The following is an 18,672-nucleotide window of genomic DNA, read 5'->3' as shown; positions in this document are numbered from 1 at the left end:
CCTTGCATCCCTGGGATAAATCCCACTTGATCATGGTGTATGATCCTTTTAATGTGTTGTTGGATTCTGTTTGCTAGTATTTTGTTGAGGATTTTTGCATCTATATTCATGAGTGATATCGGTCTGTAATTTTCTTTTTTTGTAGTGTCTTGGCTGGTTTTGGATTCAGGGTGATGGTGGCCTCATAGAATGAGTATGGGAGTGTTCCTTCCTCTGCACTTTTTAAGAAGAGTTTGAGAATGATGTGTTAGCTCTTCTCTAAATGTCTGATAGAATTCACCTGTGAAGCCATCTGGACCCGGACTTTTGTTTGTTGGAAGATTTTTAATCACAGTTTCAATTTCATTACTTGTAATTGGCCTGTTCATATCTTCTATTTCTTCCTGGTTCAGTCTTGGAAGGTTATACCTTTCTAAGAATTTGTCCATTTCTTGCAGGTTGTCCATTTTATTGACATAGAGTTGCTTGTGGTAGTCTCTTAGGATGCTTTGTATTTCTGCGGCGTCCATTGTAACTTCTTTTTCATTTCTAATTTTACTGATTTGAGTCCTCTCCCTCTTTTCCTTGATAAGTCTGGCTAATGGTTTATCAATTTTGTTTGTCTTCTCAAAGAACCAGCTTTTAGTTTTATTGATCTTTGCTATTGTTTTCTTTTTTTCTATTTCATTTACTTCTGCTCTGATCTTTATGATTTCTTTCTTCTGCTAACTTTGGGTTTTGTTTGTTCTTCTTTCTCTAATTCCTTTAGGTGTAAGGTTAGATTGTTTATTTGAGATTTATCTTGTTTTTTGCGGTAGGCTTGTATTGCTATAAACTTCCCTCTTAGAACTGCTTTTGCTGCATCTCATAGGTTTTGGATCATCATGTTTTCATTGTCATTTGTCTCTAGGTATTTTTTTATTTCCTCTTTGATTTCTTCAGTGATCACTTGGTTATTTAGTAATGTATTGTTTAACATCCATGTGTTTGTGTTTTTTATGTTTTTGTCCCTATAATTGATTTCTAATCTCATAGCATTGTGGTCAAAAAAGATGCTTGATATGATTTCAGTTTTCTTAAATATACTGAGGCTAGATTTGTGACCCAAGATGTGATCTATCCTGGAGAATGTTCTGTGCGCACTTGAGAAGAAAGTGTAATCTGCTGTTTTTGGATGGAATGTCCTATAAATATCAATTAAATCTATCTGGTCTATTGTGTCATTTAAAGCTTGTGTTTTCTTATTAATTTTCTGTTTTGATGATCTGTCCATTGGTGTAAGTGTGGTATTAAAGTCCCCCACTATTACTGTGTTACTGTTGATTTCCTCTTTTATAGCAGTTGCCTTATGTATTGAGGTGCTCCTATGTTGGGTGCATATATACTTACAATTGTTATATCTGCTCTTGGATTGATCCCTTGATCATTGTGTAGTGTCCTTCCTTGTCTCTTGTAACATTCTTTATTTTAAAGTCTATTTTATCTCATATGAGTATTGCTACTCCAGCTTTCTTTTGATTTCCATTTGCATGGAATATCTTTTTTCATCCCCTCACTTTCAGTCTGTATGTGTCCCTAGGTCTGAAGTGGGTCTCTTGCAGATAGTGTATATGAGGGTCTTGTTTTTGTATCCATTCAGCGAGCCTGTGTCTCTTGGTTGGAGCATTTAATCCATTCACATTTAAGGTAATTATCGATATGTATGTTCCTATTACCATTTTCTTAATTGTTTGGGGTTTGTTTTTGTAGGTCTTTTCTTCTCTTGTGTTTCCCACTTAGAGAAGTTCCTTTAGCATTTGTTGTAGAAATGGTTTGGTGGTGCTGAATTCTCTTAGCTTTTGCTTGTCAATATAGCTTTTGATTTCTCCGTCGAATCTGAATGAGATCCTTGCAGGGTAGAGTAATCTTGGTTGTAGGTTCTTCCCTTTCATCACTTTAAATATGTCATGCCATTCCCTTCAGGCTTGTAGAGTTTCTGCTGAGAAATCAGCTGTTAACCTTATGGGAGTTCTCTTGTACGTTATTTGTCGTTTTTCCCTTGCTGCTTTCAATAATTTTTCTTTGTCTTTAATTTCTGCCATTTTCATTACTATGTGTCTCAGTGTGTTTCTCCTTGGGCTTATCCCGTATGGGACTCTCTGCACTTCCTGGACTTGGGTGGCTATTTCCTTTCCCACGTTAGGCAAGTTTTTGACTATAATCTCTTCAAATATTTTCCCAGCCCCTCTCTCTCTCTTCTCCTTCTGGGACCCCTATAATGTGAACGTTGTTGTGTTTAATGTTGTCCCAGAGGTCTCTTAGTGTGTCTTCATTTCTTTTCATTCTTTTTCTTTATTCTGTTTTGCAGCCGTGAATTCCACCATTCTGCCTTCCAGGTTACCTATACGTTCTTCTGCCTCAGTTATTCTCCTATTGATTCCTTCTAGTGTATTTTTCATTTCAGTTATTGTAGTGTTCATCTCTTTGTTTGTCCTTTAATTCTTCAAGGTCTTTGTAAAACATATCTTGCATCTTCTCAATCTTTGCCTCCATTCTTTTTCCGAGGTCCTGGATCATCTTCACTATTATTATTCTGAATTCTTTTTCTGGAAGGTTGCCTATCTCGACTTCATTTAGTTGTTTTTCTGAGGTTTTATCTTGTTCCTTCATCTGGTACATAGCCCGCTGCCTTTTCATCTTGTCTGTCTTTCTGTGAATGTGGTTTTTGTTCCACAGGCTGCAGGATTGTAGTTCTTCTTGCTTCTGTCTGCCCTCTGGTGGATGAGGCTATCTAAGAGGCTTGTGCAAGTTTCCTGATGGGAGGGACTGATGGTGGGTAGAGCTGGGTGTTGCTCTGGTGGGCAGAGCTCAGTAAAACTTTAATCCGCTTGTCTGCTGATGGGTGAGGTTGGGTTCCCTTCCTGTTGGTTGTTTGGCCTGAGGCAACCGAACACTGGAGCCTACCCGGGCTCTTTGGTGGGGCTAATGGCGGACTCTGGGAGGGCTCACACCAAGGAGTACTTCCCAGAACTTCTGCTGCCAGTGTCCTTGTCCTCACGGTGAGACACAGCCACCCCCCGCCTCTGCAGGACACCCTCCAACACTAGCAGGTGGGTCTGGTTCAGTCTCCTATGGGGTCACTCTCCTTCCCCCTGGGTCCTGATATGCACACTGCTTTGTGTGTGCTCTCCAAGAGTGGAGTCTCTGTTTCCCCCAGTCCTGTCAAAGTCCTGCAATAAAGTCCTGCTAGCCTTCAAAGTCTGATTTTCTAAGAATTCCTCCTCCCGTTGCCAGACCTCCTGGTTGGGAAGCCTGACATGGGGCTCAGAACCTTCACTCCAGTGGGTGGACTTCTGTGGTCTAAGTGTTCTCTTGTTCGTGAGTCACCCACCCAGCAGTTATGGGATTTGATCTTAATGTGATTGCGCCCCTCCTACCGTCTCATTGCAGCTTCTCCTTTGTCTTTGGATGTGGGGTATCATTCTTAGTGAGTTCCAGAGTCTTCCTGTCGAAGAGTGTTCAGCAGTTAGTTGTGATTACGTTGCTCTCGCAAGAGGGAGTGAGAGCAGGTCCTTCTACTCCACCATCTTGAACCAATCTCCAACATGTCTTTTAATAGGCGAATAGGTAAACCCCGATACATCCATACAATGGAATGTTATTCACCACTAAAAAAAAATGAGCTATCAAGCCATGAAAAGACATGGAGGCATCTTAAATTCATTTTACTAAGTGAAAAAAGCCAGTGTCAAAAAGCAGCATATTGTATGACTCCAACTGTATAACATTCTGGAAAAGGCAAAACTGTAGAGACAGTAAAACGATCAGTGGTTGTCGAGGGTTTGGGGGGAGGGAGGGATGAATGGGTGGAGCATTAGGCCAGTGAAGCTATTGTGTATGATACTATAGTGATAGATACATGCCATTATACATTTGTGCAGAGCCAAGGAACTGTACAACACAGAGTGAACCGTATGCAAACCATGGGCTCTAGTTAATGATAGTGTATCTATATTGACTCATCAGTTATAGCAAAGGTATCACACTAAAGCAAGATGTTAATAATAGGGGACACTATGTTTGTTGTGAGGCGGGAGTATGGGTGAAGTGGTATAAGGAACCTCTTTATACTTTCTGCTCAATTTTTCTGTAAACCTAAAACTGCTCTAAAAAATAAAGTGTAGGGCTTCCCTGGTGGCACAGTGGTTAAGAATCCTCCTGCCAATGCAGGGGGCACGGGTTCAAGCCTGGGTCCGGGAAGATCCCACATGCCGCGGAGCAACTAAGCCCATGCGCCACCACTACTGAGCCTGCGCTCTAGAGCCCGCAAGCCACGACTACTGGAGCCCGCACATGCAGAGCCTGTGCTCTGCAAGGAGAGAAGCCACCGCAATGAGAAGCCTGCACACTGCCACGAAGAGTAGCCCCTGCCTGCTGCAACTAGAGAAAGCCAGTGCACAGCAACAAAGACCCAATGTAGCCAAAAATAAATTTTTAAAAATTTTAAAATAAATTTATTAAAATAATTAAGTCTATTAATTAAAATAAAAAGAAAGAAGAATAGAAGAAAGGAAGGAATAAAAGAAGAAGTAAAGGAAGGAAGGAAGATAAAGCTGTGTACATACAGTCTTGAAAGTGTAGCATGAACCCATAATTATGACTAATTCAATTCTGTATGTTTGAGTTCCAAGTAGTACACAAATCTGACTAGTCTCTCTTCTTACCAACATTTAGGATTCTGCATCACAAATGCAAGATACAGTCCCATGTCTTTGGCATGATGTGAAAATTTTTCCACAGACTGACTTTGCAACATCATCTCTGGTCTTTGCCCACGTATTGTAAGCTCCAGCTGCAAAAGTCTCTTTGTTCCTCTTTCCTACCCTTCCAGACCACTCTGCCTTTGCTCTTGATGTTTCCTCTGCCTATGTCCTCCCCCACTTCTCTATCTAACAAAATCCTCCAGTCCTCCAAGCCCCAGCTCAAATGTGACCTTCTCTGTAAGAACATTCCTGACCTGCTTTCCACCCCAGCACTCCAAGCAAGAAAGCTGTCTCACCCAATTTCCATAGTTCTTTGTGCCCATCTATTCAATCGATGCTTAATACACCACAGAATTAACAACCGCAGCATCAGCAACGGTTTAGTAGGACAATTCGGGGCAGAAAGAAGCCAGATCAAAGTAGATTGAAGGAGTGGGTAGCAGGTGAGATATGGATACATGGCAGGTGGGCTACCCTCTGGGGATTGGTCTTATTGTCATTTGGTATTGCTTGTTGAGGTTTGTCTTTAGTATTTGTGGTTTTACCCAACAGAAGTTAGGGATGGTGAGAGGAAAATTCCAGGGGTGACTGTGGTGCTGTCCAGTGCTTGGGTGCTGACGGACCTGTGTCACTTGAGATCAGTAATTCTGATCCCAGGAGCTGGGATCATCCTCAATTTTGGGGAGGAAGTGAAAGGGAAGAATGAAAACATCCCCCATTTGTTATCTTTTGAAGGTTCTGCAGCCATAGCCTGTTTGAACTTTGGGGAAAGGGAAAAGGCTAGCTGACTTGGTTCGTATCTCCTCTATTTCTTATGGGATCTACAGACTCCTGAAGACCAATTAATGATTAGAAAAAGCCACTGATTATTAGATTTTCTAGCATCCACTGAACAGACATTAAAGGCTAAGTATGTTCTGGGAACTGTGCCAGGCACTGGAGATACAAGATAAACAAAATAGGGTTCCTGCCCTCAAGGAGTTGCGTCTAACCAGGAAGACCAACCTTGAGCTCATGCTAGCAAATTACACTGTGAGGGAAGCTCGGGTCTTAGTCACCAGGGCTGCCATAACAAGATACCGTGGACTGGGTGGTTTCAATGGCAGGAATTCATTTTCTCACAGTTCTGAAGGCTGGAAGCCCCAGATCAAGGTCCAGCAGAGTTTGGTCTCTGATAATGATTCTCTTCTTGGCTTGCAGATGGCCACTTTCTCGCTATGTCCTCACATGGCCTTTCCTGTGAGCGTGGCTCGGAGGTGAGGGTGCAGGTGTGAAAAGAGGGGGCTGGGGAAAAGAGTGAGCAGGGGGGCTCTTTGGTGTCTCTCCTTATAAGGACATTAACCCTATCAGATCAGGGCCCCACCCTTAGAACCTCATTTTACCTTAATTACCTCCTAAAGGCCCTATTTCCAAGTACAGTCACACTAAGGGTTAGGGCTTCAATACATGAATTTTGGGGGACACAATTCAGCCTCATCTTGTCTAGGGAGAGATGGGGCAGTGGAGGGCTCAGCAATGGATGACTGTCGGTCTGGATTTTGGGTCATTTGCTATGTGATGTGAGTGCCTGGCCCCCAACTCGGAGGCTCTGGTGATCTAGCAGTGCCAGACAACTGAAAAGTAATTATTGCCCCATGTAAAAAGGGAAGGTTTCTACGTCACAAGCCTCCTGTCAGTCATATCTGTATTCAATGATGTGTCCTCAGACCTCCGATATATTATTTGTACATTTGCTAGCAGCTCTTCTTGATGGTAGGGTGTGTCATAGGTTTACTGAATAGTATCCAGATGTCACTCGGCTTTCCCTGCAACAGCCTCTCCATGCCTCCTGCAGAGGTGATCGTTTCAAAGATCCTCTAAGCGTCAGACTCAGAAGAGAACAGTTACCGTACTTGAGACGTCCTCAAGAAATAAGCATACGTGTTCCTTTGCCTCGGTGGGCTTGCCAAGAGGTGCCTCTCTGCCCCTGTCTTTTGCAGATAGCACTTGTGAACACCAGACTCTGCGAGCAACCGGTGTTGTTCTATCCTCATGGATAGCATTGTGTTGAGGGTCCCTATCTGGGGAGTCCGTTTTCTCAGAAGAAGGAAATGTCAGAAGCTCTGAGAAAATTAAGCACTCCTTGCTTTATACTCCTGTCGCATTTGGTGTACAGTTCTCATCTGGCATCTGGCCTTTTGGGCCCTGATCAAGGCTGATCAGGGCCAGATGATGAGTTTTTTCAAGGTAGGGAGCGGGTCGCATTCATCTATATTCTAACCTCACTGGTCCTCCAGTGGTGGTTGCAGTATCCCGGCAGTGATCACTTCTGGATAAACTAGTAGGAGGGTCGTGCATTAAAAATAGGATTATCATTCTACTGGCATTTTGTCTCCCCAGGGGAGTTCATTCTCTCTGCAGCGTGGCTATTCTCCTGCCCTTGGTGTAAGGCGAACACTGGCCAAAGCAGAATCCCAGCCCCTTGCCCATAGGAGCTGCTACCCTTAGGGTACCTAAGCTGGTACCCTTAGGGTAATGGAAGCAAGGCTTTGGGCAGGGATGGTGCTTGGAGGGTTCATGTTGACAGTGTTCTTTTCCCCTCTCCAGGACCAACAATTCTTGCTTTAGAAATGAGGGGGAAAATAGTAATATCGGTTCAAGTCAAAACCAAAACCCTCTTCCTTTCTATGATTACTCATAGAAATCGTTGGGAAGTTGGTTTCCTGTTGCTTCAACGAGTGGTCTGGAGGACACACCTGCAATGTGGAGGGCCATTGACAGCACTTGAAAAAGCTCCCTGTTTCCTCCCTTCCCCCTTTCCTGCAGAGACTCTGTTCAGAGGAGGATTTTTGCGACAAACTATGGGTTCACAAACACGGGGAGTGGCTCCACAACCAGGCCCTAGTCTCCTTGCTGCTGCGGTCACTGTGCTGGAACTCTCTGCCCAAGGGGGGCGGGGAGTGTCTGGGTCTCCGCTGTTTCCACAAAGGCAGTTCATTACAGATTTTGACCCTTCCTGCATCCTCCGTCCCTTACAACACGTGCACTCACCTCCCCGTATTACTGTTGAAAGAATACAAAAACTTAGTTTCTCTGTCGTCCGAGCATCATTCAGAAGCAGTCCGCCCATCTGTGAATCATTCCCTGACTGATCAGAGCAGTGTTACAGGTCCTCTGCTGGCAGGAGGCAGCAGTCCAACAAAGTCTGAAGACCCAGGACTTCTGTGCCAGGCAGACTAGGAAGCCACCAAACATTGCGAGCTGAATGGATGTCTTACTAAGCTTTTAGATGTGATCTGGCCAGTACTGGCAGAGGAAGCCCAAGGGGAGAAGTCAGCAAGCACTGTTAACGTAAATCACTGCAGACCCTTGGGCGTTACAGTCCTAGGAAGCTAATGATCTCTCCAGGAAAGAACTGACCGTGGTTTTCCAGCAACAGAACACGATGTAGAACGGGGAGGACAGACCCCCGGATGTGAGTACAATCTCTCAACACAGGGTTTGGACCAGTAGGAGCAAAGCGAGTTATCGTAACTGATGGTGCTTCCTAACCACTGGTTCCTGGGTGCCTGTGGACCATCTCTGGGTGGGCTGTGCGTAATGCCTGGCTGGGACTTTTGTTTGCAGGTTTCTTCAAGAATATTTTGCCTGTTAGGAGACTGAATGCAGTGGCTTTGGGATACCGGTACCGGGGGACTTTTTTGTAAATCTTCAAGAAAACCTCATAGACCTTTCACTATAAAAAGAAAGCCGATCGCATCACAGACCAGGGGAATCTTTCTTAGGAAGCTAAATCCCTTTCTGGATTCAGTATGCTCATTGCGTATTTATGATCATGCGTTTATTTCATTTCTGCTTAAAGAACTCGCAGCTTGTTTGCATTTTAAGGTTTTTCTCCTGTGAAAAATGCTGTGAAAGTGACAAAGAGGGATGTGATTGATAGACTTGGGGCAGAAATTCCTCACCTCCTGCCATGGGAAGTGTCTTGAATGATAGGTGATCTCTTTGGAAGCGGAAGCTCAGATTTAATGAGGGAACGGAGCTGCTTGCAGCCTGGGTACCCAACAGGTTGGCAGTGAAGTTTAACTCCTTGATTGCAGACTGGTCCTCTCCCCTCCCCACTCACTGCTGGGGGGTCCAACAGCCTCTTTATTCTTCTCCCCAGCCCACTTCCTTCCGCCTGGTTTGATTTGTCAGTTCAGAGGTATCAGATGAGAAGCCAAGTATCCCCTCACTGCAAAAGGATGGGGATCATTGTTCTAGGTGGGAGGTAAGGATACAAAGATTTAGGGCAGTGATCATGAGAGAGGTGGAAAGGAACGTGAGCTGGACCCTGCACCCCAACCCAAGGTGGAAGTCAGAAAGGAGGCGGAGGGACTTCCCTGGCGGTCCAGTGGTTAAGACTCCGTGCTTCCATTGCAGGCGGCATGGGTTTGATCTCAGTTTGGGTTTGATCCTGGGTTAGGGAACTAAGATCCCATATGCTGCACGGCAGGGCCAAAAAAAAAAACAAAGAAAGGAGGCAGAAAAGAAGACTCAGCCACTTTGATCCCTCCCTCTGCCCCCCTCTGCCGTGTGTAAATGAAAATGAAGGCGAATACTGGAGGTCCTACTAGTGAGGCTGCTGGGTTTAAACTGAGCATGAACTTGAGATACCCAAGCACACAGCGATGGTGCTAGCAGCAGACTAGGAACTGGAAACCTGGGATTCTGTTCCTGATTTTGCAGGCACTTTTCTGGGCATCTCTGGCGGTGGTGAGGTATCCAGAATCTCCTGCAGGCCGCTCTCTGCCTCTGGTGGGCTGTGCGCTGGCCGTGGTGGAGGGTGTGGGATGGCTTGGGGGTGGGGAGCATTTTATTCTTAAGTAGCTGCCATTGAAATTTTAAAAAAAGAAAAACCAAAACGCTGACGTTTCTGCTTGGCCAACGTTTTCTCACAAATGTAGTGTTTCTGTCTCTTTAAAAAAAAAAAAAAGGAATAGTAATGTGCGCTGGGCTTGTAAAGGGCTGTTTTCCAAGGGTAATCATGGGCTGTCTCAGTAGCTGGCAACCATGGCAATCAGTGCACCCTGGCTTTTGTCTCAGTGTCCCCAAGGCTGAATTTATGGCATGGGACGGAAGGGAGGGAGGGGAGCGACTGTCAGTGTAGACAGGCCGGTTAACCCGTGATTCCGTTGCTGGGGAGGCCGGACAGCTTGGCTGATGGGCTGCCCTGGGGTTGCAGTAAGAAGATCTCTATCCCCAGGAGTTAAGCTGTGGAGTGAAATGGTGAAATTTTAGCCATGATGATAATATTTGTATGAACCGGGCCATTGTACTTCAGACACTCAGATGCCCGTTGCAGGAAAGGTTTGGGAAATAAATAACAAATGAGTGAGTGCAGAAGAATGTGGCTGAGGGAGGGAGAGCATTTAGGAAGCCAGGGCTAATTTTCTGCGTTTTCCTGCCATTTGGGCCTGGAGTGCTTTCGCAGGATTGGGGCAGACAGATCAGAAGCTCAGGGTAATTGGTTTGAACGTGCTGCAGGTTACCTGAATAAAGACAGACGGTGTATCCTGTGTTTACGAAAGCAAACCACTGCCCAACAGTAGAACATTCTGGGAAACATAAAGCCCAAACTACAGTCTTTCAGTGCGACCCTGGGAATTTCCAAAGGCTTTTCCAGCTCCATTTCTCTCTGTTTTGAGTCTCAACTTTATTCTTTCATTGGCGCATTCATTCAGCAAAGATTTGGGGTGCATCCCAGCGATCTCTGACCGTGGCTGCGGGAGGGGTCCCCTGCTTGTACCTTCTCCAGGTTTGTTGCGCTTCTGATGGGTCTCGTGATCAGAGCAGGGTGGGTTTGTGAGGGCTCCTCGTGTCTCTTTCCTTGTTATCTCTCTTTTTTTTTTTTTTGGCCGTGGTGCGTGGCTTGTGGGATCTTAGTTCCCCGACCAGGGATTGAACCTGTGCCCTCGACAGTGCAAGCGCGGAGCCCTAACCACTGGACCGCCAGGGAAGTCCCTTTCCTTGCTCTTTTTTATCCACAATTTGGGCAACAGATGGACGACAGTGAGAAAATTTGATCATTTGCAAGCTGAGCAGGGAGAAGAATGACCTTTCAGAAGTTATACTACTCACATTTGGCCAATACTTTCACGTAATAAAATACCATCTTTAGTCCCTATCACAGTCCTGTTGTTCCGTCTGTTTTATACATGAACGTTTAACCCCAGCTGCCCGGAGCTGCTGGTGACACGAGCCACCTGGATGTCACGGTGATGCAGAGTCAGAGCAGGTACCGACCAGCCCTTTCTCAGTCACATCACAGCCAGTGAAAGGAGCATGGGGTTTGCCTGGAAACCGCTGTAAAGGACGTCTGTATCTTCTGGTCCTTCATAACTAAAATGGGTGGTAGGTCCTGGGATTCCTTGTGGTACAGCATTTTCTCTCCATCTGCAATATTGGTATTTTTAGCAAGTACATTTTAAAACAAAAAGAGGCCCACATTGCCTTGCCCTCCTAATAGGAATAGGTCAGATTCTTAAGCGTTCCTTCTTTGGCCCCCAAAACCCTTCACCTTTGGCATAATCCCAGTGGCTTTGGTTTGCTCTAATGGTGGTCCAGCGCTGCTGGGAAGAGTCAGTCTTTAAAATTCTATCCATTTGGCCATTTGGTGGAAAGAGGGCTTGAGTTTACTGCTAGTTACTGCCCCCAGACCACGGCTCCGAGACGGGGCTTAGCATCCTGTCGCCGGTTTGAATTGCCCACTTACTTCCCTCTTGTTAAGCCCCTCCCTAGAGTAACTGTTTGTAGCATCAGTTTTGTTCCCAAGATGGGTTGTTCCAGCAGTTATTGGCTAGGAGATGGTCCGGGCCTGCTCCCAGCTCTCCACCTGTTGCAGATTTCTGGAACCTGCACCATTTACAATGGGAAAAGGATGAAGGAAGAGAAAGGCCGGAAATGCTGGGAGAAAGCCCCATGGGTGTGGCCCCCTCCTCAGGGTCTCTGTGGGGTGTGGTCCACAGGCACCTAACCGGCCAGGGGAATAGGCATGTTAGCCGTGGCGGGCCCACAAAATGCGGTCCAGAGGGCCCTGTGTGTTCCCACACAGTGTAGTTTCCTGCCGAGGGTGGGCCTGGAAACCAGGCTACATTCAGGGGATTGTGTCAGGCCGCTGCTACCTGGGTGGGAGATGCAGAGCAGACCTCGCCGTGGTCTGGAGTCTGCGGGGGTGGGGATGGGAGCGGGGTGTTTCCGTATACTCTCCGCCTTCCACGTGCAAGTTCAGGGTTTGCTGTGCAGAGGGTGCTTCCCGCCTGTCCTGTCTCCCCCAGCTCCCCTCCCCTGCACTGAGCAATCAGCAGATGCCCTAAAACCAGGGAGGAGAGGTGTGGCCTGTCCTGGGTGCTGAGTGGTGCTGATGGCAGCTTTGTTCTGTAACCCCTAGGTCCCAAAGATGGCATAGTGATGAAGGCCCCTTCCAATGATCGGAACGTCTTTACCCGAGGGTGCCTGCCTGGGCCCGTGGCATCGCATTTAGCCAAAGGAACTTGTCTACCACTTCACGGAAAACGTCTTTCTCTCCTAATTCATGAGCCAGCAGGATGCGGTCGCCGCGCTTTCAGAACGCCTGCTCATAGCTGCATACAAAGGCCAGGTGGAGAATGTGGTCCAGCTCATCAACAAGGGTGCCAAGGTAGCGGTTACCAAGGTAACAAGAGAATAAACACTTTAGCCATTCCCTGGGGAAAAGCCTGCCTCTTAAGCATTGTCCATAAAACTGTTGTGTTCCGTTCAGTTTTCAAAGAACTGGTTGGTTTTGTTTTTTGTTTCCTGTGCTGGAGGTTTGGGGAGAAAGAAGAAGGATTAAAAATGCTTTCGTTGCTATCTTTCAAATGGAGTCACTCGTAATTAGCATTTGACCCTCTTTAAAATCGCAGTGTGGATTTTTCTCACCTACTTCTTTAGCCAGATGGACAAGAGATCTCTCTGGAGAAATTGGGGCCCAAGAACTTACTGGGTAGAGTGTGTGAGAATCACGTTAGGCTCCCTTGGGAGGCCTGTGGACGACGGGGCAGCCCAGACGCCATGCAGAACCTCACTGCTCCCATCTGGACAGTGATGGGCTTGGACCAGATGCCTCCCAATGACCTCTTTAGGCTGATTTCACGTGGGTCAGTGAGAATGTGTGGCAGGCTTTGGAGGGCATTGCTGACCCCTCACCAACAGATGACACCATGGTAGACGAGAGAATGCACAGGCCCAAGGGCAGTTTTATAGCAAAACTGAGGTAAGGCAGGCTCTGCCCAGTTAGGTGACAAGTGCAAATACATAGACGAAGTAATGCTGATGGCAAACACTTAGTATTGCTCTAAGCACTTTATAGGCCTCTAGAAGAGGTTCTTTTTTCATCCTCACTTTAGAGATGAGGAAACTGAGGCACAGAAAGATTGAAGTATTTACTCAAGGGGCCCCCAGCTGCTGAGTGGCAAAACTGCAACTTGGATCCAGTTATGACTCCAGAGCTCCGCACTCCAGGCCACCCCAGAGAGAGCCATGGAGAGAGGCGAAGTTTCATTTTCAAATAGTAACGTCTGTTGACCTCTGACCTCCTATGGCAAAGATTGGCCAGCTCACATTTTTGGTTAGTCACGTGCAGTCTGTGTATTTCCTGCTTCTGATGTGTGCTTTTTCCAGCACCACCAAGCAGTTAACTCAATTCTGGCAGTATCTGTCTGGAGATAGCATCAGCTCTCACAGGCTACGGGCTCAGTCCCATAAGACTGCTTCAGACACCAGTCACAAGTCCAGGTTGTCACCTATGCTTCTGACTGACTGGCTATAAATCAGAGGTTCCCACAACTCACTCCTTGGGTTGAATTAATTGGCTAAGCAGCTCACAGAACTCAAGAAAACATTTTACTTACCAGATTACCAGTTTATTACTAAAGGATATAACTTAGGAACAGGCAGATGGAAGAGATGCAGAGGGCAAGGTATGGGGAAAGGAGGCCTCTGAGCACACCACCCTCCCAGCACCTCTGTGTGTTCACCAACCCAGAAGTTCCCTGAACTCTGTCCTCTGGGTTTTTATAGAGGCTTCATTACATAGACATTATTTACTAAATCATTGGCCATTGGTGATTGATTCAACCTCCAGCCTCTCTCCCCTCCCTGGAGGTCAGGGAAGTGTGACTGAAAGTTCCAACCTGTAATCACTGTTGGTTCCCTTGGCAACCAGCCCTCCATCCTTAGGGCTTTCCATAAGTTATCTTATTAATATAACCTCAGGTATGGCTGAAAGGAGTTTATTAGGAATAACACACTCCTTTCACCTTTATGGCTCTGGAGCTGTTTCAGGAACTGATAGCAGAAGACCAGCTATTACAACAAAAGATTCTCCCGTTGCTCTTATCACTCAGGAAATTCCAAGGAGCTGTGAGGAGCTGTGAGCCAGGTGTGGAGATTAAGAGCAAATCTGTATTTCTTTTTTCTTTTAATTAATTTATTTTTTATTTATTTTATTTTTGGCCGCGTTGGGTCTTCATTGCAGCCCGCGGGCTTTCTCTAGTTGCGGCGAGCAGGGGCTACTCTTCGTTGTGGTGCACGGGCTTCTCATTGCGGTGGCTTCTCCTGTTGCAGAGCATGGGGTCTAGGCGCATGGGCTTCAGGAGTTGTGGCACGTGGGCTCTAGAGCACAGGCTCAGTAGTTGTGGCGCACAGGCTTAGTTGCTCCACGGCATGCGGGATCTTCCTGGACCAGGGCTCGAACCTGTGTCTCCTGTATTGGCAGGTGGATTCTTAACCACTGCGCTACCAGGGGAGCCCTGTATTTCTTATTATAAGTCACAGTATCACAATGCTGGTCTCTAGAGAGACTGAAAGTCTTTGGGTACTCAAAGTTCACTCATTAGCCTAACAGCACTCTGACCTAGGTGGTGACTAGGTTGTATGGAATCCAGGGTGAAGGGAACCTTGACTCAGGCCTCAGCATTATCTATCCACAGCTCTTCAGGACCCAGGCAGTCACACATGGGAGAAAGTACAGGAACTCTGTAGTTAGGGCACATGTGCATACATTTTAACTTTGCTGTGTTTGCTAATTGTGCAAGTTGCTTAACTTCTTTGAGCCTCAGTTGCCTTATCTGTAAAATGGGGATAATAATACCAACCTTTCAGAATTGTTATAATAATAACTTATTAAAGCACTTCGCTCATAGTCTGCAAGTTCTCTTTTTTAAACAGTATCATTTGCTTTTTAAAAAACAGCTTTATTGAGGTATAACTTACATGCCAAAAAGCTTACCCGTTTTAAGTGTGAAATTTGATAATTTTTTAAAAACTATTTATTTATTTGGCTCCGCCAGGTCTTAGTTGTGGCGTGCGGGATCTAGTTCCTCGACCAGGGATCGAACCCAGGTCCCCTTCATTGGGAGCGTGGAGTCTTAACCACTGAAACACCAGGGAAGTCCCTGAAATTTGATAAATGTATTTACAGAGTTGTGTAACCAACACCATGTTCTAGTTTTAGTACATTTCTAATTTTAGATACCCAGTAAGAAACTCCATACTTCTTAGCTCTCATTCCCATTCCCATCCCCAGCTCCTGGCAACCATTGATCTACTTTCTGTTTCTACAAATTTCCCTTTTATGGACATTTTATATAAATAGAATCATACATTATGTGGTCTTTTGTGTCTGGGTATTTTCATTGAGCCTGCTGTTTTCAAGGTTCATCTGTGTTGTAGCATGCATTTTTGTTTATTACAGAATATTATCCCACTATATACATAGATCACATTTTGTTTATCCAGTCATCAGTTGATGGACATTTTGGGTTGTTTCTGGTTTAGAACTATTACGAATAATGCTGCTGTGAACATATTTGTTCTCATTTCTCTTGGGTAGACACTTTGGAGTGGAATTGCTGGGTCACATGGTAAATCTATGTTTAACGTTTTAAGGAACTGCCAAGCTATATTCCAGAGTATCTACCATTTTACATTCCCAACAGCAGTGTATCAAGCTTCCAGTCTCTATGTCCTCACCAATGCTTGTTATTATTTTTTTTTACATCACTTGCTTTTTAATAATTAATCAAAGTAAAGCATGTACATAGAAGCTTTGAAAGAATAAGTTCAAATACCGTTAAGAAGGCTTTTAACAAAAACTCCAATCTGCTCCTCTGCAGAAAAAACTTTAAAATTTTTCAGATTTCCCCCCCACCGGCATTTATTTTAATATTTCTAATGAATATGCAAATACTACTAATTTGATTAATCAGTTCAATTTTTAATTTAAAAACAATTTAGGTATATTTTAATTTTTATGTTGCACATACCCATAAGTTAAAGCATCAGATATTTTTACTATGTTTGCCTTCCAGTTTTGATTCTCCGTAGGCAATTACTTTCAACTCTTTTGGTAGATTCTTTTTTTTTTTTTGCGGTACGCGGGCCTCTCACTGTTGTGGCCTCTCCCGCTGCGGAACACAGACTCTGGACGCGCAGGCTCACGGGCCCAGCCGCTCCATGGCATGTGGGATCTTCCCAGACCGGGGCACGAACCCACATCCCCTAGCATTGGCAGGCGGACTCTCAACCACTGCGCCACCAGGGAAGCCCGGTAGATTCTTTTAGTGCTTACATCCATAAAGGTATCGTGATACTGCTAAATCTTGATTTTTTCCATTTTTGGCATTATCTGTTTAACGATATGAAAAGCGATGATTTAAGGTTTAGCTTTCTTTCCCTCTCCTGCCCTCTCACACATACTTTCATAACAATGACCTCAGCATTTCATTTTTACATATTTTAACCAATTTATTCCAGTTATAGCTGAGCCCTGTGGTATGTACTATCATAACATTAACTTTTTTGCAATAATTTGTTTACCCTGATGTTTATAATCGTCTTATATTTGTTTCTTTAGTTTTGTCTCTTACTGTCACTAATCGTCCCCATCTGTGTAATCTCTGGATGTGCAGAATGTTCGGTAGTCTCCATTGATTCTCCTTGAAGAGCTGTCCCCTGGAGCCCCTTCCCCTGCTTCAGTCTGCACTGGAGGCTCTCAGCCTCTGGCGGCTGTCTGAGGATCTGCCTTTACTCTTTACCTAGGGATTCCCCTTACCGCTTTTATATATGTTGACTTCGTATTTTCTGGGCCCCGGTGTCTTTCTCCTTCTTTGTTTTGTTGTGGTACACCCTCTAGTGCAGTGCCGTCTGAGAGAACTTTCTGTGATGGTGAAATGTTCAATATCTGTGCTGTCTAAACAGAGTAGCAACACATGGCTGTTGAGTACAGTTGAACAATAAGAGTTTGAACTGCGCGGGTCCACTTACACATAGACTTTTGTCAATAGTGAATACTATAGTACCATGTGGTCGGTGGTTTGTTGAATCTGCGGATTTGCAACCGCAGATACTGAGGAAACATGGGTATGGAGGACCTGGGAATATGAATATCAGTCATACTCGGATTTTTGACAGCGCGGAGGGTTGGCACCATTAACCCTCACGTTGTTCAAGGGTTGGCTGTACTTGAAATGTGGCTAGGATGACTGAGGAACTGAATTTTAAATTTAATTAATTAAGTTTAAATGCCATGTGTGGCTGGACTACCATATTGTTTGGTGTTTTTTAAGGCTCCACAAGTTGAAGTTACATTTAATTTGTTTAGTTATATTAAAACACATATATATTATGTGTTTATATTATTATATAAACATACATATATTATTATATATATGTATATATATTATGTGTCTATATTATTATATAAACATAATACCAAGCTTAATTTTAGTTATTTAATATTCACTTGCATCATGTGGACTTTCAAATTTATTACATTTTTTAATTGGTTAATAATTTCGATTTACAAGCAGCTCATGCAGCTCAATATCAAAAAAACAAACAACCGAACTTATTTTTTGCGGTACGCGGGCCCCTCACCGCTGTGGGCTCTCCCGTTGCGGAGCACAGGCTCCGGACGCGCAGGCTCAGCGGCCATGGCTCACGGGCCCAGCCGCTCCGCAGCATGTGGGATCTTCCCGGACCAGGGCACGAACCCATGTCCCCTGCATCGGCAGGCGGACTCTCAACCACTGCGCCACCAGGGAAGCCCCCCTTGGATTTTTTATATAGTATACTGTCAAACCAAACATAATAAAATGTCTTCTTTATGAAAAAATCTTATAAAACTTATTTTGTTATCTTCATCAATAATCTACCATGTCATTTATTGGCTACCATATTGAATAGCACAGCTCGAATGCCTTCCTGAGAATGAGCGAACAGGAGAGACTAATCAATTTTAGACACAATCTATTGCCCCTTTCTCTCCCACATTTCTCCCTATGTAGTTGTATCACAATTTTGGAGCAGATCCACAATTAGTGTGATTATATAAATGCTCTTCACTGGTGAGCCAATAATTGTACTATCATTACATTTCCATTGTTTGTATAACTTGCTGCTTTTCCTGAACTTGATCATTGCCTTGATTTTTAAATTTGTTTCGTTTTATTCAAACTTATAGTTAGATGTTTCCTCTACCTTTCAACTCTGTAAAGCAGTTCTTAGGGGGAGTTCCCTGGTGGCCTAGTGGTTAGGAATCCAGACTTTCACTGCCATGGTCCAGGTTCAATACCTGGTCAGGGAACTGAGATCCTGCAAGCCGTGCAGCGCGGCCGGGGAAAAACAAAACAAAACCAGTTCTTAGTGTAATTTCCATGGTTAAGCCTATCACGTATTTACCAGTTTTATTCTTTTCCTGGAGATATCCCTTCTGGAGTCATCCATCCTTCTGTTCCAGTTTGATCTGGGCTACTCTCTAGTTCTGATGCATGTCCTTTCACCTCTCCCCTGTGTTAGACCCCCTGTTTGCCAAAATCTGTGTCACCCTCATTTTGGTGGTGCATATCCTCTGGCAGTTTCCTAAGAGAGGGAACATGGGAGACAAATGTTTTGAGACTCTGCATATCTGAAA

The 18,672-nt window shown here is 44.8% G+C and overlaps 1 protein-coding gene across 1 annotated transcript in view; it reads left to right on the top strand.

The window, feature by feature from the left end:
- The window catches only part of LOC112401229 (ankyrin repeat domain-containing protein 6), a gene marked incomplete at its 3' end in the record, with an annotated part of 104,222 nt that overhangs the window by 40,556 nt on the left and 44,994 nt on the right, over positions 1 to 18,672 (top strand). The window contains exon 2 of the mRNA XM_024747323.1: positions 12,130 to 12,393. Coding sequence (XP_024603091.1) covers positions 12,274 to 12,393 — 120 coding nt within the window. The remainder of the gene's footprint in view (positions 1 to 12,129; positions 12,394 to 18,672) is intronic.

The sequence above is a fragment of the Neophocaena asiaeorientalis genome, unplaced genomic scaffold, assembly GCF_003031525.2.
Source record: "Neophocaena asiaeorientalis asiaeorientalis breed wild unplaced genomic scaffold, Neophocaena_asiaeorientalis_V1.1 scaffold161, whole genome shotgun sequence".
Classification (NCBI taxonomy): Eukaryota; Metazoa; Chordata; class Mammalia; order Artiodactyla; family Phocoenidae; genus Neophocaena; species Neophocaena asiaeorientalis.
Note: the sequence above shows the minus strand (reverse complement) of the source record. Positions and strands in the feature narration are given on the sequence as shown.